Raw genomic sequence first — 23,189 nt, 5'->3', positions numbered from 1 at the left:
CAATATACTGTAGATAGCAATTTCATAATAGAGTGTGGTTCACATACATTAAATTTATGGTTAGGAACTGTATCTACATTTAAAAATGATTACTTTTTATTCTTATTTTTGCACTCCGGTAACTGAGGTTATGCTATGAATGGTTAATGCAAAAAGAAGTTTGTGTACCTGTAGTAATCCTCCTCTCAATTCCAGTAAAATTCTTGGTACACCAGGATCAGGGCTACCACAATGTCTACACCAGAGCACTTCCAGATCCAAACCACAGGAAAATGGCCCGACAAATGCACTTTGGCTGCCCTTCAGACCCGTCTGAATCAACACATCTTCACACTGCCATAAAATGTTTACCTCCTTTGCACTATCTGCTCGGAGATAAAGAAACAGAAGAATATTTCTATGATAATAGCCATTGTTAAAAACACTGCATTGTTAAAAATTAATTGAACTCAATATAATCCAGGAAAACCGGAACCAAAAAAAGGAATTAAAGCAATTTTTTTCTTTTAAGAAGAAATAGCCTATAAAAAAAATGCAGAAATATACAGATAATTTAGGAAGGACTTCGTTCGTTAGACTTTTGTACACCACAGGCTTATTTTGTTACAGTACATCTACTTCATGTCTTTCTCTCAACCTTCTTAAAAATGCATGATGACTTATGCTGACATGCACTTTTTTTTTATTTCTCTGAACATTGCACAGCTCCCTCACCTTTGGGTGAATGTCCAGGGACGTCCAATCCTTGGAAGATTGGCAAATATCTTAAATGCTTTCCACTTGTGAATAATCTCTCTCAATGTGCAACGATGAACTCCAAATTGTTTGGAAATAATTTTATAACCCTTTCCAGAATTATGTGCAGCAACAAAGGCTTCTCTAAGACCATTGTTTGGGTCTTTATATTTTGGCATTGTGTTAACACGCACATGCATGCTGCATACAAGTAAACTGTTAAAACTTCTGCTTTTATGATGGTCTGCCAACATGGGTCACGATGAAGAGCTGATGGCAAGTGGTATGATATGTATATATATATTTTTTTTGCATTTTTGTTAAACAAATAAGGACAAGTTGAAATTAGTGCTGGCTTAAACAGTCATGTTGCAATGTGCATTTTTGTAATATAAAATATACAACTTAATATAAAATAACTTTTTCTATATTTTTTGTATATAAAATTTACAACTGAATAGAAAATATTTTTTCCTCCAATCATTAGTTTGAACTATGAATTGTGTATCATGTTATAAAGGGTAACTGATGTTCCGATGGTCTTTGTATGGCGTGACAGCAATGATATATTATTTATAAAATTATATAAGCAATTCTCTTCATGCCCATTAAAGAATAGGTCAAAGTAAAGCATATAGTGCCTTGTATAAATACTGTATTCACCCTCTTAAACCTAACCTGGAACTGAATTTGACTCAGATGACATGTCAGGAATCTACATGAAGTAGTATTTAGGTTGATGATGATTAAACAAACTTTAAAAGAGTATTTAAAAAAATAAATTTGTGTGACTCCATAAGTATTTACCCCTGCTCCTGTGAAATCTCTAAATTAGTTAAGGAACAAACAGTTACCATCAGAATTCACATAATTAGTTTAATACAGTTAACCTGTGTGCAATATTCCCAAAAAAGGAATTCATGTTGAAATTCAAAGCACAGAAACCGCTGTGAATTTATTAATTATGGACTAGTCAAATTAAGATAATCAGAAAAGTCTCAGAGAGTCCACATAATTTGATAAAATATTGTGCTTAACCAAAGCATTTAGTAGGACAGGTTGGATTGCAGTGGAAATATCGGAATTGCAAGGCGAAGTCTTTTGATTTTATTGTACACTTATGATGAATGAAAAATAAACACAAAAAGATAGCATTAGATATAGCAGTAAGATTAAATAGCTTAAAAGTTATGCACTGACCAACTGGTTGCTGTCCACTCTTTGTGCTCAGAATGGCCATCATACTGGAGACAGATAATGTGAGAGTAGGTCGGAGAGGGTGCTCCGTCTCCATCACGAATACCATCTGCACAGTCTGAAGAGAGACCTTGTGAAAGGGGCCGAAAGTCTGAAGGATGTTTGCTACATGGCTGGAGACTAAAGGAGAGACTGCATTGCTGTCACCCAGTTTGCTGCTGTGAGGTGCTTCAGGAAAGGAGGAAGAAGTGCCAAGTACATTAACATCTTCTATGAAGATTTTCCTCCACATCTTAACCTGCTCCAGCTTAGTTGGTGTTGGGTTCATTTTCAGTGGCCTACAGAACTCCACCTTCAGCTCAGCTGTAAAAAAAAAAGTACAAGTAGTACTTGTAGTAGTTGTTTTTTGTTCCTGGCAGTTATAGCATTAATTAATTTAGGTTGTTGTTTACTAAATCAAAGCCAATGAATTACTACACAAAGAAAGTAAAAATAACAGAAAAGAACAGAATAAAGAAAATGATTGAGAAAAAAAAGCTAAAGCTCAGTCTTTATGCATCTTCCGGAGGCAGTCTGTGTTTTAAGGTAAGACATGTGTTCTTCTTCAGTCCGCCTTTTTCTTTACCCAGATTTCCAGACTTTTTTTTAATTAAAATACTGTTCGACAAGCTATGGTAGATAAGTAAAAGAGACTGTTCTGTGTTGTGTAAATATATTAGATGGCATAATACATTTAGATTTCAAATATTATGGGAATATACAAAACGACCATAACATTGTAACCTTCTTGATATCTTGGAGGTGCTACTTGTGCCTCCAAAATAGCTCTGACCAATTGGAGCATGGACTCACAAGATCACTGGGATGTGCCGTACGTCCACTTTCGGTAGGTACTACCCTAAATACTGAAAACACCCCACATAAAATGCCATTCTGGAGATTCTAAGGCCCAATTATCTAATTATAAAAAAATTATTCTTGTTAAATTTGGTCAGATTCTTATTCTTGCCTGGTTTTTTTTTTCAGCTTCAAACTGATGATCAACTGCATGAACTGACAGGTTACTTTTTACATAATTACCAATATGACATATGCCATTTGTTGTTGTATTCACTTCATCTATTGCTTTAAGGTGGTATAAAGATATAAAAAAGATATAAACATTCTCTGTATTTTTTTGTATGTTTTTTTTGCATTAAAAAACAACTTAATTATTGTACCTTCAGTGATAATGTACTGTACTATGACTCCCTCAAACAAGATTGCCTGGGCATTAATGGATGATGTCAAAAAAGACAACTGCCCTTTCATGCAAATGTTTTCACTTAGACCTGTGCAAGCGTGTGTGTGTGCGTGCGTGCGTGTGTGTAGCCCCACCTGGCCCATTGAGAAAGTCTCTGACGCAGAGAGAAAGAAGAGGTGGCGGAATTCCGGTCCTGCTGTCTACCTCTCCTGGCACTGTCTCTAACCAAAAAACACTATAGTCCAGAGATTCTGGTAGAGATTTTCCTGTGTCTAAGAATAATAGGAAAGAGAGAAATGCATAAGTAATTAAATGAAATGAGAGAGAAAGCTAAACTACAAACCAAAGTATTACCCAACAGTAAATTTGCCCAATGCTAGAAACCAGAGATGGTTTTCCACCAATTATGCAGCACTCTTGTACTGTAAGTGGTCATTTACAGGCTTCTCCCACTTCAGCACATCTAATGTTCTACAATATAGAGAACTTCAAACATTGATCCAACATTTCATACAGAAACAAATTATATAAAGTGTATGCCAACAAAGTGGAATATTGTGAAAAAGATCTCAAAAATGTGAATAATTCATTTTGAGCTGGAATGAAATATTGTAAATACTCTTTGTCTAATTTGCGACCACAATCATGAGGAAGACTGTTGCCTTGATCATTGATACACTCCACAAGAAAGGTAGCCACAGAAGGTTATTGCTGAAAGGGCAGCTGTTCGCGAAATCCTGTATCTTAGCATATTCATGGAAAGTTGACTGGAAGGCAAAAGTTTGGTAAAAAAAAAAAAAAAGTGTATAAGCAACAGGGACAACCACAGCCTTTTGATTTTCAAGCAAAGACGATTCAAGAAGTTGGGAGTGCTTCACAAGTAGTGGAGGCTAGAGTCAGTGCATCGAAGTCAATGCAGTCGTCCACCAGGAGGTTTTAGAGCACTTCCATCCTTCTGTCTGCTGACAGGTTTTATAGAGATGCTTTTCCAGCAGGACTTAGCATCTGTCAACAGTGCCAAAACCAAAACTAACTGATTTGCTGGCCAGGAAGAAAAGTAACACCTGACCCAAGAAGTCAGATGCGCTGAAGGCTGCTATAAAAGTAACCTGACCCTGAACAACACCTCAGCAGTGCCACAGGCTGGTCGCCCACATGTCATGCCACATTGATGCTGTCATTTTTAGAAGATTTGTATTGTATATAAATTTTTTTTTTTCATATATTATTATTATTTTAAGTATCGTTTGTTTGGTTCCTTAATGAACCCTGCATACTTTTTTGGCAACTTTGGCTGGACACTCATTGTGCCTATACATGCTGAAAACTAAACATTTTATAGATAAGCAATACAGAGGACTAAGAGATAAGACTATAACACAGAATGAGACAAAAGTGAAATGTGAAATGTGAAAAAAAACAGTCTGAGCGAAAAGTAAAAAGGTGGCCTACCCAGCTGAGCATAATCAGAGGCAACGCCCTTCAATGTAAGGTCAAACAGCGAGAGCTCCAAGCGCTGTCTGCGCTGGTGGCAGCTAAGTAGTGTTGATGGCTGTGTGAGCTGCAGGAAAAGAAGTGGCTGCAACAGGCCACCTACCACACCTCGTCTCCCAGGCTGTCGGACAACGGTAACGCCCAGTGATTTTCTTGAATGCTCCCTGCTAGGTGAGGACAAACCTTCCAACATGAGAAATCCTGCCCCTAGAGACGAACTGACCAGGTCTGCTCCTGTGGCCAAGTCAGGCACCCGAGGCTCCATGTGTTCTGAATCATCGTTAGGTATGTTTATCAATTTCTTGCTTAGATGTTCAGGGGGTTCTGCAGTAGATCCTGAAGACTGGGTCATTATATAAGTCATGAGAGTGAGGCTGCTGGCAGTAAGGAAGATGTCAAAAGGAATGAAGGAGAGATTCTTAGTGATGGTAGGTTGGCGAGAGAGGCATGTTAGTTGGCGGTGACTAGTAGTGCTCTGTTGGTCATAATGAAGAAAGCGCAGATGTTCACTGTCACTGCCAAAGCCACTGTCTTGACCACAGGGGACGCTACTCATCTTCGAAGTCTCCACATATCCTGCAGCACATACATTTCCCCGGTGAAGATTGTGCCTGTTCTTCTAAACATGCAAAATACACAGAGGAGAAGAAAACGGAAAAATACTTTAGTCAAAAAAAAAGAAAAAAAACTTTCAATGTTCTATATTATTACTTTAAAATTCAATATTTATATTTAAGCATTCTAAAACAGATTTTAAAATGGATTTTATTTTCTGTAATGACTGCAGAGTAAAGAAAAGGCTGTTTGTAGCATTTAATAATAATTTATTAACTTTTTCCCCGCTGCACAACAGGTACACATGCTTCTGTAAGTTCTTTGTAACTGGATGATAGCTTTAGTTTTCAATAGATGTCCAGTACAGCCCTCACAAATATGCTCCAATAGCCTGGGACTAGTACAGTAAAGTATGTTCTGGCAACAACTTTAATAACAATCAAAATGCAAAGGCAATTTAAATCAAATAAATTCTTTCAGAATTTTGTAATTAATCATTATTTTTAATTACACAAATTAAATTGAATGTAACCTCAGAATCAAATACATGTTAAACAAAAACAAAGAGCTTAAACAAACAACACAAATTGCCCAAGATTTGGGTGCTGCTGTTTCTTTGCTGTTTATTCTGTGAAATATATTTCTACATCAGGGATGTCAAACAGACCATGGGCCAGGACTAGACCAATAAAAGTTATTTTACAGCCCAAATGAAACTAGAATACTGTCTGCTCTGTAGCTTCCTGTGGACTGCTTCGGTATTATGTATCCAGTCCAGTATGTAACTGTAATAGTAACCACCGGCTGTGCAGTAGGAGGTCCATCCCTGCTTGTGGAGATTTTTTAACTTTACACTATACTAGACTGGGCCTAGTCTTAGACACTAGACTGGGCCTGACTTTAAAGGTTATTTTCTTCCTGTGAAAAACTACCTTGAGTGACTTGCCTCTTTAAAGTAAAATATGCTTTCCATACAGAAATTAACGTAGACTGTGATGCAGGTTTTCAGTCTGTTTATGTCAGGTTTCAAGATTAAGACTAATACAGAAGATAAACACATATAAATATTTTATTAAAAGTGCCTCTGATCAAATATTAGCCCTATATTATAAAGCTGGAATTCAAATAATACAGTAATAATAATAATAATAATAATAATAATAATAATAACTAGATGAGGCCACAACTTAGTTCACATAGATTTCAATTGCACACGATTGTGCAAAAATGTATTAAAAATGTACAGCGCCATCTGTTGAATTTTGAGATGAACTAATACTTTTTTCAAGGTTGATTTTTTTTATCATACTGTATAAGTGTATTTTTCATTTAAATGTCAAATTAGCATAGCTCTTCACATGGGCCAACTGCAATGAAAAAAGCCTATATGTTACCTCAAGCTCAGGCAAATATAGCAGTGAAAACCCCATTAAAATTCGTTCAGTAGTTTTTACATAATGCATGCACAAAGAAACAGACAAACAAAAATTCCAAAAACCATCTTGAGTTCTATTACAGTACTTATCTTATGTCACCCCAAATTATTTTTCAGTTGTATTATATATTTATAGATAATAATATTATGATTATTAACAACGACAACAGCAACAATGTATGGTGGTCAAAGCTTGGGGTCGCAGAAAATCCACATTGTCCATTTGGGACATTATGCATTAGAAGACTTAACTACACCTTCAAGAAGACAAGTGGCCATTTAGGGTTAATTTTAATAAACTGCTTTTGTTTATCTGGAGGTATGGTAAAATTCTGTTCTGTTGTTTACCTCTGAGATTTTTTCTGAAGACCCAAGAATAACCATGTTGGAAAGTATCAGTTGTTGGATGAGCTGCACCTGAGACAAACTTAGAAACATCTCCAGGGCTGAAGTGACATTCAACTCCAGACTGTGTCCACATACCACAATATCCTACAGAGAAAAACAATATGGGACGGAGATATAGTAAAGTGGTAAACACACGTTCAGTACCATGATAGACTCTGGGACACACCCACATGTCCCTGTTTCATTCCAGAGTTTGTACACCATATACTGTAACAAACCAAAATATGAATGTTGGTAGAAATACTGTAAATGTAAATGGGTGTAACAGATAAGGTATAAATCCATGACTATCATTTACTTGTTTCTAAAAAATGTATGTCTTGTTTGTACCTCTATTGTACTGTTGTCAGAGGAGACGGGTTTACTGTAGATGATGGCAGGAGCGGCAGTGATGCGTACGGAGAAGTCAGTAAGGATAGGTGTGAGGATTGCTCTCCTTTCCTGGTGCTTCTGAATACTAAATAAAGACGCAAAGTGTAATACAAAATTACTCTTCTGTTTATAGCATGATTTAAGCATTCCTTATTCCATTATTTCCTGTTGGCTGGACATTTTGTTCTGTTTTGGACAAAAGAAAAACCAGCTACAGTGAAACCTTGGATTGTAAGTAACTTGGTCTGCCAGCGTTTTGCAAGACGAGCAAAATTTTTACATAAATTTTACCTCAATTAACGAGCAAGAGCTTGATATACAAGTAATACTTATCCACTTTGCCTGCTGAGCATCATGTGATCACAACTGAGCTAATATTTCTTCTCTTTCGCGCGCGCTGCGGAACTGTGGGTAATCGGCTTCCATGCTTGTTTATTATAACATTGTGACCGTGTGTGTGTGTGTGTGTGTGTGTGTGTGTGTGTGTGTGTGTGCGCGCGCACACATAAAGCAAAAGCAAGTGTCATTAGAGATGTTCCATGTTAAAGATCCAGTCTCTCTCTGTCAGAACACAGTGTTTCTGTTAGGGTGTGCACACGCGCGTGGAAAGGGGTTCCTTGTTAAAGAAGTTTCTCGACAGTGCAGTGTTTGTTTGTGTGTGTTTATTTGTGCCTGCACGTATGCGTGTGTGAGAAAGCCATCATACACACTAGCCCCCTCCCTCCTCCTCTCGTTTTATTTCAACTTCACACATACATGCGCGTGCATGTGCGCACAAACACACAGTAACGGAAACACTGCTCTGTCGGGATTCAGTTGTGGAACAAATCATCTGGGTTTCCATTATTTCTTGTGCGGAAAATTCATTTTGATATACAAGCTTTTTGATGTACAAGCACGTTTCCAGAACAAAATATGCTCGCAATCCAAGGTTTGACTTTATTTGTAACTTTAGGTTGTTAGGACGGATGGGCTGATTTGAGCTGGCAGGATGTCTATACTGTAAGTAACTCTTTACCTCGATGAGCAGAAAAGCATCTCTGTACGCACAGTACACCAACCTCTGTGAAAAGTCTGATGCTGTTTGGGTGAGCCTGTGTCCATGATAGTCTCAAATTCCTGTTTTTGGCTGACAGGTGTAAACTTAAAATGGCTGCAAGTTTCTTGGCAGCTTCATATCGACTGCCTAAATTATGAAAGATCTTCCAACCTTAGAACCACCTGTAATGGTGTGGTACAGATGGTGTAGGAGATACTGTACCTGCTGGCCATATTCCACTCCAGTGCTGGATTTTGTGAACTTCTTTCACCCTCCGGTGGTGTGCTGCCCTTCGTTCCTTCTCCCTGAGGCTGCAGCTGCCCCCATTGTGCAGTGCCCACATTGATGCTCTGGAGGTCAATCTGATACTGACGGTCCTCCACCTCTGACCCTGGGTCACGCAAAACACCCAGATTCAATGCTCTCCTGAAGATAGGGAGAGGACAGCAAGGTTAACAGTTTAGTGTTATATTGTAGTGTAGTTGCATCAACCCTTAGTCTTAAACATACAGAACATTTTTTTAAGGAATACGGAGTTTGACTGTCTCCACTCTGCAGACCTGCTCATTGTTGAATGACTTAAGTTAGCCTCTTAGATTGTGAACTAGCAAACTGATTCACTGGTCATTTGTGGAGACCACAGCAGATCAACTGTATATGTGTGTGAAGGGGCTACACAGGGGAGTACATTTGAGGCACTTTTTGTTGGTATCAAGAGCTCAATGTTCTCCAAAGGAGCAACTTTGGAGCAAATCATTCTAAGGGCAGCACACAGACAAGGAGCAAATCTACAAATCACATCAAAGTTAAAAAAAAATAATAATAAACTAAATGTACAATAAGTCTAGATTAAATCAAAAAATAATGTTTTAGGTATTTTTCTCAATTTCCTTCCTATTTTAGTCGTGTCCAATTCCCATCCATCATTAGGCCACTTTCACATCAAGGCTACTACTACCAGTCAGGAGGGGCCGAAGACTATCACGTGTTTCCTCCAAGCAACGTGACGCTAACACACTCTGAGGGAGGAGCTATCTGCTCCTTCCGCAGACGCCTGTGATTGGTTTAGAGCCGTTATTGATGTGAGACCGCAGGGGACCTTATATCCCTCCCCTGTGAAAGGGCTTGGCCAAACTTCCTCCAGCTTGGGAGGCGAGGCTACAACATCACCCGGGAATTAAACTGGCGATTTGTGGATGATGGGGTAAGCACTTTACCACTGCGTCACTCGGGGACCAACCTAGTAAGATTACACTCCAAACATTGCTCATCTCCAACAAGATAAAGGGTGAGTCAGGCATCTCAAGGTTTGCACAAAGTATATTGGTATACTGGAAAAGTATATTGTAATATTGCACTTCGGTTTTGTTAACAGTTAACAGGTCTTACTGTAAATGGAAGATTGGCAGTGTGGAAAAGTTAAATAAAAAGGTTCAGGGACTACAGTATGTGATATCTGCAGTATGGTTTCCTCAACTGAAGAGTGGAAGAGTGGCAATGCAGGGTGATGCATTAGGAATAGACATTTAACATTAAAAACAATAAGGGATATGTTGTGAAACAAGTTCTGTGTAGTGACAGCTGTTGAAAAAAAGCCGAATAAGGGGAATCTGTGTCATCAAGAATTATTATTATTTTCGAATAATATAAGCTTTTTTGTTTGTTGTTTTTTACTTATTCAGTGTATATCACATGCTGATATCATGCACAAGAGCTCTGCCTCTAGTGTAACATTGCTTAAATATACAAACTAAAATGTAATGTACTTTACAAGTAGGTTGAACAGGAAAAGTAGAAAAGCTACTGTAGGAATTTGGTGTCAATTAAGGGCCTTTTTAAAACTGTAAAATCTATAATCAATATTTAAACAACCAGTGATCACAATATCCTGACATCTCACAAATGGCACTACAATGAAAAATGAATCCAATATGATATTGTATATGCAGTGGGGTGTGCATGCTGTTTTTGTTGTTGTTCATCACCAGTGTGATATGTGTGTGTCTCCACAAATGTTTTTTCTTTTCAGAACTGAATTTCTGATAGGATATTGTCAGAATTACTCAATTAATCAATTATCCAAACAACCAATTGCCAATAAACAAACCAATTTAATACAAAATCATATGAAGGTGTTTTTTTTTTGTGTGTGTGTGTGTGTGTGTGTGTGTGTGTGTGTGTGTGTGTGTGTGTGTGTGTGTGTGTGTGTGTGTGTGTGTGTGCCTGCTCACTGGTAAATATCTTTTCGCAGTATGGTTCGGGTGAGAGGATTATCAGCCTGAGGAGCCATGCTGACTGATCCTATCTTGAGAACAAGTGTGTCCTCCGTCTTGTCCTTTAGGTTGGAATCTGCATAGTCAAACATCAAATCATCAGTTGCAAACAATTAATGTCTTATTAAATATTTATAAGAAAGCAAAGGGCACTGTATATAGCCGGCATTGGTTAAATCCCTACCCAGTGTAACCTTGGATTGCGAGTTATTCGGTCTGCGAGTGTTTTGCAAGATTTTAAAAATAAATTCTAGCTTTATTAGACAAGCGAGGTCTTATATATTTAACATTATGATATACGAGTAGTACGCATGCAATTTGTATGCTAAGCTTCACGTGATCACAACTAAGACAATGGTTCTTTCCTCTCTCGTGCTGTGGGATTGTGGGTAATCGTCTCCAATGCTCAGTCTCAGTGCGCATACTGTAAGTCACTCGTATAGTCAACATCCGTGTACACATGTACTATTTACATTGTGACCATGTGTGTGCGTGCATGTAAAGCATTTTTTTGTGTCCAAGTGTAGTGACTATTCCTTAGTAACAACAGCCTGCAACAACGGCCTGTGTAAAGAAAAATGCTTAGGTTAAAACTTCTGTATTAGTAACGAGATTAATCTGTTTAACGACAATGCAACGTCTCATGTCCGTGAAATCCTCAAAAGTAGGCGAAAGCAAGTGTCATTACAGAGATTCCTTGTTACAGATGTTTTTCTGACAGAGCAGCGATTCTGTTCAGTGTGTGTGTGTGAGAAAGTCGCCATACACAGTAGGCCCCCTCCTCCTCTCCTTTTATTTCAGCCACGATTCAAAGGTAAGGTGAAGATTAATTTGTTTTATTTTTACCTTATACTTTAAATGAATAATTTTTATATGAATATTTTTGGCTGTGGAACGAATCATCCGAGCTTCCATTATTACTTATGTGGATATTCGTTTTAATAATTGCTAGTGCTTTGATATACAAGCATGCTTTTAAATAAAATTTTGCTCACAATCCAAGGTTTAACTGTATAAATAACTCACTGCTGTCCTGAAGGGGGCAGAAGACTCGGATCACACTGGTATTAACATAGATGAGTGGCAGACTGCTTGAACAGAAGGCACGCCCTCTCATTGGCTGGCCAGCTGACCGGTACTCTTTGACTGTCCGTCTGGAAGGTGGGGGCGATACTGTATGGAACACCTGGGTTATGCTGGCCAGCAGAGGGCATGAGAGCACCAGGTCAAACGGCTGAGCAGTCAGCAGGATTTCGTGCAGATGCTGTGGGGAGCTGTCCGACCCACTACTTCTCAGCCTCTGGGGTCCTATTCTCTCCTGTCGTGCTGTTAGCTTATGGAGGACATTGCAGGTCACGGCCTGTGTGTACGTCAGTGAAAGGAAGCCATGAGGCTGGTGACATGCCTCCAAAGCTTTTGCTGCCATCTGTTCAACAAAGAGCCTTTTATTATAGTTCTAGTCTTACTTCCCCTCCAAAAAAAAAACAAGTTAACAAATAGGAGTAGATCAGACAAAAAAAATTACATTTAATAACTATACTTTAAATACAAAAGAACATTTAATAACTAATAATTTAAAAAAGGTGAAAAGGTAAACCCTGAACTTACACCAGTTTAAACTTAGTGATGAAATAAAGTAAAAATTTTTATATATATGTACAAATGTCTCAATTTTATGTCACAGGACTTACAATACTATACATGCAAAATCACTTTCATTGTCCCTATTGTCAAAGTTAATTTATTTTTAAAACACAATTCGTATTAACAATTTTTCCAGCACTTTTTTACACACCATAAAAACATGAACTTGTAAAGGATAAACAAAATTGCAAAGCATTCATTAGATTTGCCTGATTGCATATTAAGGAAACTGAGCATCCAAAAGCCTACTGCAAAAACACACAAAGGTCTGGCTTTAGAATTTGATTTTAAATTCAGCCATTTACATTTTTAGCCCAAAACTTGGGAAGTGTTTGAAATTGTGTACAGACTAATCCGTAATGTTCTGTGCTCAGTTTGTGTAGGCTGCTGGAAACTCTAGATTGCCAAAACAGAGAGGAAACAGAAGCGCTTACAGGAGAAAAGAAGGCAGAGAAGTGGCTCAAAGGGTCTTGGTGCTTGGCTTGGCGAAGCAGCAGGGTACGTCGGTTCAATTTGTCCGTGCAGGATAGCAGCACCCCACTACACGCACCTGGCCACATTGGACCAGCCTTCCCACTAGAACCCCATTACAAGGTTTTAAAAGGAGGGGGGGGCGTAAAAGGTAAAAAGACAAGATTTTCATGAATTTTTAACACTGAAAAGAGATGAAGCAGCTCCAGTATGGTGAAATTAAAGACACATCAAGGAGATGATTTGCTCTGCAAAAAGGCCATCAGCAGACCTAAATGGAAGTTTTTACAGCAATATTCTAACTGTCTATGAGTGGATCTTTTTTGATCCTTATAAAGTTTAAATGTTTGTGCTATATTTCCTATTTTACTGTCCTTGTATATTACGATATGCAAGATGTGATTAAGGTTTACTTGCAGCCTTAATGCAATTGTCTTAATAAAAAATACAGGAATTAAACATAGTAAGTGATTACTTTTTTCAGGCTCAATACACTAAATACTCTAAACTAAATATGTGTATCATTATGGCAGTCTGTGTAAACACACAGGGTTTATTTCAAGATGCAAACTGTTAGAAAGACTCAATAACATTAAGGCCAGATTAAAATTTGCTTTCTCCTATTGCTTTTTGTTCCAGAAAGACTGGAAAAGCAGAATATGGGGGATAACAGCTGCGCGTTTATACGGCATCAAAAAAACATTGCATGCAGCTTTTTCTTGGCGTTCAAATCCCAACGAAGGCAAGGATTTAAAAGCGTTCATTTTACGCTTTGGGGGACGGGATATATCCCATGATCCCACATGCTATACATAGGGAAATTTGAAAAAAAAAACTAAATAAAATGTTTAAAAAATAAAAATTTCGCATTTCTTCATAAACCACAAAAACTTCCTTTAATCTGCCGTTGTGCAGTCAGAGGGTAAACCCAGTAGCGGCGGTGATTTTTTCTCTCCCTATTATGAGAATTTTTAAAATAAGAAGATTAATGTCTAATATAGCAAAATGGTCCATATCTAAAGGAGGCACCTTAAATAAAACGACAAGGGCTTTCATATCCAGTTTCCGACACTGCCCCCACAGGTAAACACACAAACTACAATTTGGGCTGCAGGCTGGCGTTAGACAGAGCCAAACGAACGCCAGTGTAGAAGTCAATCAAGCGCCACTATAAAACGCAACATAAACATCTAGGACGTTCAGAGGAAGTCTCCTCCCTTAAGATGCTTTGACAGGCCTTTACTATAGCTGCCTTCAGTGTCTCTTAGTTTTATCTTTAGTATTATACGTAAAAGCAGTTAAACTGGGTTCTAGTGAGATGATAACTAAGCCTGACAGTTCCAGACTTTAAGTATTAAAAAAATCTTCATGTTCATGGTCATGATAATTTACCTAATTAGTTTGAGCCTATAAAACTGAAGGTACTTTGTAAAGAAAAATGAATTCAATATTTTTTTTTAATTAAAACTGAAAGTCTACACAATAATGAAAATAAATAAAACAAATGTTGAAATGTATTTTATATAAATATCAATTTACTATACATAAATATTGATTTACTATACATACTATACAAGTCAAAATGAAGTCACCACCCACCTAAGTGGATCCACTATTTCTTTTAGTTGTGTAAAGCTGCTTCGTGACATTGACAATTGTTAAAACCACAATACAAATGAAACTGGACTGAGTTGAATTGAATTAAGTCTACTGCGATTCATGCTGCCAGCATACACACTGCCACTGCAAATAACAATCTCTATAGCTGGTAATACTATGCCTACCTTTATCATCTTAAACGTTGAATGCTCATTTTACTTTTTACTCTTTTTAAAGCTTTATCTTCAAGATGATTAAAACATACGATCATCAAACTGGATGTTTTTTTTTTTCTTTTTATCTGAACCTCACTAGCAAGGAAAAAAAAAACATACATTTCTTATGCCGAATAGCTGTGCTTAAATGAAGATGATAAATGTGATCAAGGGTGAGCAGTAAACACCACCAAGTAAGTTTCAGGAACAAACAAAACCACCCAGCCTCAACCAATCTTCAGCACCAAGAGAATGAATCAGCAACTACAGTAATTACATGAACCAGCTCAGTTAATCAGAGGAGATGCAGGGAGAACCACGCAAGAGACAAACACTGCAATGCACTTTTGGAACTTTCTGCAGTCAGTCTGCAGCACATATGCAGTCTGTGGATGGGGTTCGTGGTAAAATACACACTGCTGCATTCCACTGCATTCTTGTGCTGCAAAAAAACTGTGTCTGTTCCTCTGTGCAGTTTTATCAGCAAGTTCTAGAACTGCAGGATCTCACCACTGCTTTCTCCTTGCACTGTAGAATCACTCCTTCAAAACAGTCAGCCTCACCTGGTCTAAAACATAAAGCTAATCTCATCACATAAACTCAGTATAATAGTGCATAGCCAGTGGTGTTTTAACCAAACAATGCATCACATTGTTCATTGTTTAAGCATTCTCCATTTCCTAGTCTCCACATGGGTCCTACCTTCTTCTGTAATGGTCAATGTTGAAGCTGCTCACTTTACATTTTAGTTTTGTGTACACATCTTGCATGTCCACTGATGCACTTAGATCCTCCAGTTCACCGAGCACACAGATCTCTGTTAAAAAAATATATATAGAAAAATATGTTTTATATATTATATATATATATATATATATACACAACCAAAGGTGGGAAAAGTAATCAAATTTTGTAAAAAGGAAGTCATTAAAACTCGGAGAAGAAGTTATAAAGTTACTTTTTTTTTTAACAGCGGGGGGGTGGGATGGGGGATTCTAGTGTAGTTCAAAAAAGACAAGCAGCTATAAATCTCAAACTAGTTGTTTTCAACTGAAGGAACACCTTCGCATAATGAAGCTGTTGCCTTTCTTGTGCTTGAAATTGAAATGGTCGCTTAAATATGGGCAGGGGTTTGCTTCATAAGAATTTGATGGCATTTCGCTTTCAGCTGGGTCTGCATTACTGCCATCTGTTTTGTCCGTTTCCATCGTTCTGGTGAACTTAGCGCATTTGTTTTCCCTGTCCATCAATCAATTAGTGAAATGGTTTCCAGGGTGCATTTTTTCCCTACTCATTGCATTGTCATTATTATTTTTTTTTATATATATATATTTTTTTTTTATTTATTAATTTTTTACTCAGTAACAAATATTATTTAAAATGTAGCAACAAACAATACTTTAAACAAAACGAAATTAATTTGCAAATAAATTCTTTAAAAATCCTACAATGCGATTTTTGAGTTTTTCTTATTATTTTGTTGCTCATAGTTGAGGTATACCTATGATAAAAATTACAGGCCTCTCTCATCTTCTTAAGGGAGAGAACTTGCACAAATGGTGGCTGACTAAATACTTTTTTACCCCACTGTACAATCATAATCAAACATATTACATACATAATATAACATACTAATCATGTTTTGTTACATAAACAGTATTCATATTTTGTTTTATTTTTTAATGCTTGCAAATTACATAAAATATTGAGAAATTAACCTTTATCAGTGTCAAGCACACATACAGTACAAAAGTAAAGTTTGTTTATTTCACGGTAGTACTCTCTGTAAATTTGGTGCTCTGCTATAATTAATTTAGTTGTTTAGCTTCTATGTGTGGTGATAATGGACGGTAAGACCACTGGGACATTTAACTATGTATCACTCCGCTTCCCAGGTGTTCTAATAACTTTTAATACACTAACTGTCGATCATAGCATGGGTGAAAGTAGGTTGGTATGGAACAGAGAGCAACTGCCTGCCAAGAACCACATTCAAAACTAGTTCCAGAAGCACTTTTAGCAAGGACACGTCTGATAATGTTGAATCATCTTGAAAAAACTTTGACTTCTTAATAATTGCTTTTAAGCCACTCTAAAATACCCCTGAACCATCCATGTTCTGTTATGTACGGCTACAAAGCTAAAAGCTCGTAAAACAAGGCTGAATTCCAAATTGCTCTCCACGCCCTGACCAAGGGCCCTACTTGGAACAGTATGTGACAAAGGATTGTACACTCTAAAACACTAACTTTCCGCTTAATCCTTTTTGGATTTTACCCCAAAGCTGATATTCTAAAGTGGGATAAGTGGAAATATATAGACTTATATAAGTAACCACCTCTATGTTTTAAATAAGGAAAATAATTATAATCTGTTGGTAATAAATGTTGTTTGTGGATCACAGTCTATACTATTGTGCTGAATATCAGCACGGCTGGGAGGTCTTCAGCATTCAGACACAATTCAGTCTCAGAGGTCATGGCTGACATCCTGAATTATATTTCCCCACCTGTTTCTTGTGGATAAAAATTGCCTAAGAACTCCAAGATAATGAGCACTACAGACTAAACCCATACTGCATGTATCATTAATGGTAGTTACTTAATGATGACATAGTACAAGAAAAAATAAGAGGCATACAACTTTACCTGTCTTTGTGGTTGGGTCTGGAGCAAAAAGTTTGACAGTCAGTTTGGGCAGCATCCACTGCATCCACAAACTAACCTTCCCACTGGCCCCACCAATCGTGCTCGTCTTCTGCTCTAAAGTTAGAGGTTCACAGAAGGATGGGTCTTCTCCGGTTGGAACAGAGCCACCCTGAATAACACATAGTCATGATATTTTCATGAACTAGTACATATTTACATGTGAATTCGGCCTAACTGTGAACTGGGCCATGGGTGAACTGTGGCTTGTTCATACAAGACTGGGGGTAATCAGAGTGGTTTAAAAAAGAAGATCTAATTAAAGTAAAAATAACTACAGATCTACCACATAACTACAACATTAAAGTAATTTTTTTCTCTCTCTGAGTTTGGCAAATCTGCTCCTAACTCCTCGACCAAGTGTTGCCTTACAGGGGTAACTCTCTCTACCAAGACACCTACTGAGATACTTACGTGATCTCCATCAACGTCACTGACTTCAGAAGACTGCCTGCAATCACCATGCAGAGGCCACAGCTTAACAGGCATATCCCCAGTTTTCTTATTAACTTCCTATTACAGGTTCGCCTGTCAATCAGTGTCTCGTTTGTAAATCAGTGCCGAGAATCTCTGACCTCTGTTAGACCTCCTATAACTAAACTTCACCTTGTATTCAGAATGTGTGTGCTGCTCGACTTTTATTAATATTTCGAAAGGCAAACATCTGATTCTGTTGCGTCCTGCTTTCGGGTTCTACCTGTCTGCATTCTCTCTGTCATGAATTTGGTACAAAACATGACCATGGCCCTTCTCTGCATTATGACACAAAGAAACAAATATACATCTACTGTAGAAGCATAAACCATTTTTTATTTATTTTTCATTGTTTTAAAATATCACTAATTCAGAATAAATGCCAGATTCAAAGTAAACATGGTCTTTAATGAAGGTGGACAATTTCTGTGTGTCAAAGTCAGTGTGTCAAAGTCACGGCCCTAACAGAACACATTCTTAGTTTATGCTGAACCATGTTACTGAGACAAACACATTTCCAGAGCTGGCCTGGCTGCCCTGAGTGTGTCACATGTAAAACAGACCTCTGTGGGGGAGCCCGGGTCAGCTGAACGACTGACACTGCCATTATCAGGAGGAATGGTGCCTGCGCTGCTGTGAAACGGAGAGGTGGGTCCAGCAGGCTGAGAAGGAATTTCCCCTTGAAAGCCAGATGCATGCCACAATATTCCTCTTCTCTGCAGACAGTCCCAAAAACTGCTCCAATTTAGATACAACTCATATAACAGCTGTACCTGGAAATGAGCAAAAAGAATAATTTATCAGTTTTTAAATAAATGTCATTGTTGAATATTGGTGTGCAAAAATAACAAGCAGCAGTGAGTATCCCATGTTGGAATAATAAGATTTTGCTACAAAGTACACACTGCGCCAATTCTGATGTTGGTACTTTGTCAAACCAGGACTTCTGATTGTACACAATAACAGAAAACAAGAGAATAAAAAAACACGCTTTATGTCTCTATTTAATCCCCTGCTGCACAAATGCGGTTATCGCAGACTTTCATTAGTGCTTGGATACACAGAAAGTAGAAAGTTTTTTCAGTACGCCGGAGTCATGATCAGACTGCCTACTTCACGTCTAAAACACTGGCATTTAAGGAGTTCCTTTAATGAGTGAGGTCCGAGGCGACGTGGCAATATTTTCCATCAGAGTTCCTGTAATGTGCTAGTGGTGTTTGTGAATGATTATGTGTACAGTTTCCAGGGACAGATACTGTACATCTCTTCTGCAAGTTATCCAACAATTTTCAAGGATTCAGCAATATTTCAAGGATTATGACGGAAGGTACCCCTTACTGAAAAGAAAACTTTCAAATCATTTTAGAGAAAAACTTCATCCCATGTACACATCTTAAGAATAAATACTAACAATGCTGAGTGTTAGCTACATTATGCTCTTCCTGTTGTTTGGGAAAAAAAGTCTAATAAATGGTTGTGCAAATCATTATTTGCACAACCGTCTTACAACCGTCTTTAAATAATTGTTATTTGCACTTATCGAACATCCAGTATCATACTGTATGTTGTGTAAAAGCACCACCATGCCTTCATCAAACTCTCTACATGCACATGACTTCACTACTACTATACTACTTTGTTTTTGCACTACCTAGTATAGTACATATGAGGCACACAGGACTACTTGCCCTACTTTACAATCCCTTTATGTACACTACTGCACATACTCCTAGAGATCCTCCCATGTCCTTTAATCGTAATTAATCACAAGCAAAACGTTGTGTAATTACTGTGTACAAATGGTTTTTTTTTTTGGTACATTGTTTTATGTTTGTCTGTACTCTAAGAGCTAAGAGTGTCTCAACGTACTTGGCGAATAAAACCCGATTCTGAAGTGACATAAGAGTATGTAGAGATTGGTATACAGTATACTGTATGTATGAGTTTAATAAACATGCCCTTTAGATTAATTTGTTGTTCCTGACATTTTTGCGGGCAAAAACGCTATCTCAACATTGGACATAAGAAACAAAAAGTGGGGAAAAAACATTTATATAGAAGCCCTCAGGAACCACAGAGAGAGAGACAGACATACACATAGATTACATAAGTAAAACATCATATTATTAAAAACAAAAAAAAACAAAAATTTAAGAGAAAGGGTCTTGGCATTTTCTCTGTAACAGTCATAACACTCCAATATTTTTTGATCCTTGGTTCAATCCTTAAGACTCCATACTTTTTAATTAATACTTATAGCAAGCAGTAATAAGAGAGTGAACTTCTAATCAGTTTCCACTATTATGAGAGGACAGTTTTGCATTTAAATGTAGAATTGTAGGAAATGTTGTGTTCTACCTGTGAATTGGAGACTTTCAAAAAAAGTGGTTGCAGGTCTACGTGCAGGCAGACGATAAAGGCATGTCTGGAGTCCAGAGAGGGGGAAGTTGGCTGCAGTTTGTGGGAGGTGACAGCGAGGGTAGAGGTGCAGCCGACTGGCTCCAGAAGAGAGAGTGAGCACTGATGACCCAGCAATGTATATACACTGAATTGGCCTACTGTCACTGTCCAGGGGAAGGCATCGCCTATACACACACACACACACACACAAACACACACACATATTTTATTAATGCCTAGGCAAAAAATAGCTGCACACTAAAGTTTTATTAGATTTTTAGCTTTAAATACGACACTCACTGCGGGTGACCAGTTCATGTGTGAAAATTAGGGAGCTTTAAATACACGTGAAATATGAATGTACTGTAGTGAAAACGGCATTATTGAATACGGCATGTGAAATATGAAATGTGAATAAGTAAAAATTATTTAGCTTTGAATATGGCACTCATTGTGGTGGGCAGTTTCTGTGTGAAAATAATTTCTCATCTTCATAATTTGAGTCTTAGAATATGTGCTTCATGTGCTTCTCCTCTAACGCTGGAATAAGGACAATTTCAATTCATTAGACCACATGACATTTTTCCATTGATGAAAAGTCTAATATTTATTCTCCCTATAAAACTGAAGCTTTTTTCCCCTTCATTCATCTCATTGACAATGATTTTTCTCATGGCTACAGAGCTGTTAAATCCCAAACCTGCAAGTATTTGTCACATTGTGTGTGAAAACGCTTCTACTTTCATTTCCCCCACTGGATATTAAACATAGCTTTTGTTTATTTGGTTAATTTTTTTACAGTACAACTTAAAATATTTAGGTGCTTCTTTTGGCCACATTTCCTCCATGAAGCAGACAGTCTTCAAGTGTCTACATTTTAATAATAAGATGGAGTGATTTTCACTGTCCACTATCTGATTATGCAAAATCACGAAATCCCACCTGATTTCATCTCTATTTCCAAAGACTTTCCACCTTTCTCAGTCACCTGTTACTCTTTTAAATGTCAATGTGTTTTTGCGAATAAAATATAGTAATAATTGCATGATTAATTATTTTTGTACATGTGTGTGTGTGTGTGTGTGTGTGTGTGTGTGTGTGTTCTCCATACCCTCCTCCAGTACAGGTTTTGACACAGTGAACGGAATTTCCTGTAAGGGCTCCATGTGCCTATGCCCAGCACTCATCACACTGATTTGTGGCAAACAGATTACTAAAGTCCCTGGCATAGAGGCCTGGCTGTGGTACCAGCTGCGCACAGTCCCTGGGATATCACCACAGACAATGGTGCAGGGACATGGCAGGGTGTCCTTAGGCACAAACACACAGCATGACTGTAACTCCACCTGTAAATGGGGTCACATAAAGTATAGGTTTATAAATAAGACCCAGAGAAGGCATTTTTAATGACTGAGATGTTTAAAAGGCAATAAAGAGATAAACACACACAGACAGCTTATGTGCTTAGAAAGAAATGTGTTTGCCATCCTAAAATGTTTATTTTCTTCTAATCTAGGATAAAGGCCTAAAAAGTCTATTTTCTGCAATATAACAAACTGAGCAAATAAAAATATGTAAAAGTTAGATTTGGTCACCACAGAGGTTGCATTCTTCATTGTTTCCCACAGGTCTGAAATATACTTGCGGTGGTAGCCCTCAGAATGGGCATTATCTGCCAGAACAAAACTATATATAACTACACTATATATATAGTAATTTGTTGTTTTATGTATGGCAAATGGGGTCAGGATTGTGCAGTTTAGAGTAATACACATCCTTTTTTCAGCACAACCTAGGCAATACAATTAACAGAATTTTATTTCATTTAAACCATGGCATGGTTCTCCCGGGCAAATTTTTAAAAAGGACGAGTAACTATATATAAATATACTCTACTGTAAGTGTCAAGAAACACAACTCTTTATTCTGAAAATGAGGAAAAGCTATTTTACCAGGTCTACTAAAACTTTGCACTTAACTACGTAACATGGGATGAAATGTCTGCAGATGTGTGAGCATATAAGTATTATGTGGGGGTTAGGTTTGGTCTACAGCCACTTACCCTCAGCTGTTTCATCAGTTTTTGATAACAGTTTAAATAAATACACTGCACATAGGATCACACTCAATCCTGGATTACTTTATGCAAACAAAACTAGAACTGCGGGGTTGGTAGAGAACTATCTTACTCATCAATGCATGGCAGCTGCACTGGCCAGGGTTATATCATTTTACCATGGAAACAGACTGTTGTGCAAGATCCTATTTTTGATCCCACCATAGATAAACAAACTCATCTGTTTAGGAATTACTCATTTTCAAAAGAGAATCAATGATTGCTTATATTAGAATGTAAAGAGAAGAAAGACTAGCACAATGATTTTACAGATAAAAAAAATCAATCAGTCGATTAATTGTGGCCCACACATACCATGGCTGGCCACTTTTATAGATTTAAAAAATGTTTAATCTTAAAGAATATAGGTGAGCTTCATAACCCCCAACTGCCACAAATACCACAAAGGCATCTTCAGTCATGGTTTAGTACTTGTCCTTGTGTGCAGTACTGAGGATAATTCTTTATGGTGTTGCTATTGGGCATAAAGAGCAGCACAAAAGATATTAACTACTAAAACAATTTGTACTTCGAGAGTAAAGATAAGAAAAAAAAAAAACCGTATCTTTCATGAATTATACATGATGAATTAGTTGTTTACCTGCAGTGTGAGACGTTTCACAGCATCCCAGGCCTGTGTGATTAGGTTTTTTATCCACTGATCTGAAGATGCTGAACCCTCGGCTGTTGACTGTGTAATCTTCAATGGCATTGAAAGAGGACGAGACTCTAAATATATACACACACAAACATGTAAGGACACCTTAGTCAATTTTGACACCACATCCCTGTATTTTTGGGTTTTAAACCTTAC

At 37.6% G+C, this 23,189-nt stretch overlaps 1 protein-coding gene across 1 annotated transcript in view; it reads right to left on the bottom strand.

Annotated features, from left to right (window-relative positions):
- Positions 1 to 23,189, bottom strand: part of LOC128514032 (intermembrane lipid transfer protein VPS13B-like) — a 107,892-nt gene that overhangs the window by 37,441 nt on the left and 47,262 nt on the right. Inside the window, exons 22-37 of the mRNA XM_053487671.1 lie at positions 22,977 to 23,104; positions 21,371 to 21,605; positions 20,218 to 20,444; positions 18,423 to 18,632; positions 17,329 to 17,497; positions 15,383 to 15,497; positions 15,191 to 15,248; positions 11,778 to 12,177; positions 10,710 to 10,827; positions 8,701 to 8,904; positions 7,398 to 7,524; positions 7,008 to 7,151; positions 4,628 to 5,288; positions 3,310 to 3,447; positions 1,936 to 2,295; positions 169 to 365 (exon numbers count right to left, since the gene is read on the bottom strand). Of these exons, the coding sequence (XP_053343646.1) occupies positions 169 to 365; positions 1,936 to 2,295; positions 3,310 to 3,447; positions 4,628 to 5,288; positions 7,008 to 7,151; positions 7,398 to 7,524; positions 8,701 to 8,904; positions 10,710 to 10,827; positions 11,778 to 12,177; positions 15,191 to 15,248; positions 15,383 to 15,497; positions 17,329 to 17,497; positions 18,423 to 18,632; positions 20,218 to 20,444; positions 21,371 to 21,605; positions 22,977 to 23,104 (3,491 nt within the window). The remainder of the gene's footprint in view (positions 1 to 168; positions 366 to 1,935; positions 2,296 to 3,309; positions 3,448 to 4,627; positions 5,289 to 7,007; positions 7,152 to 7,397; positions 7,525 to 8,700; positions 8,905 to 10,709; positions 10,828 to 11,777; positions 12,178 to 15,190; positions 15,249 to 15,382; positions 15,498 to 17,328; positions 17,498 to 18,422; positions 18,633 to 20,217; positions 20,445 to 21,370; positions 21,606 to 22,976; positions 23,105 to 23,189) is intronic.

Source organism: Clarias gariepinus, chromosome 26, assembly GCF_024256425.1.
Source record: "Clarias gariepinus isolate MV-2021 ecotype Netherlands chromosome 26, CGAR_prim_01v2, whole genome shotgun sequence".
Lineage (NCBI taxonomy): Eukaryota > Metazoa > Chordata > Actinopteri > Siluriformes > Clariidae > Clarias > Clarias gariepinus.
The sequence above is the reverse complement of the archived record's forward strand: the minus strand, read 5'-3'. Positions and strand labels throughout refer to the sequence as shown.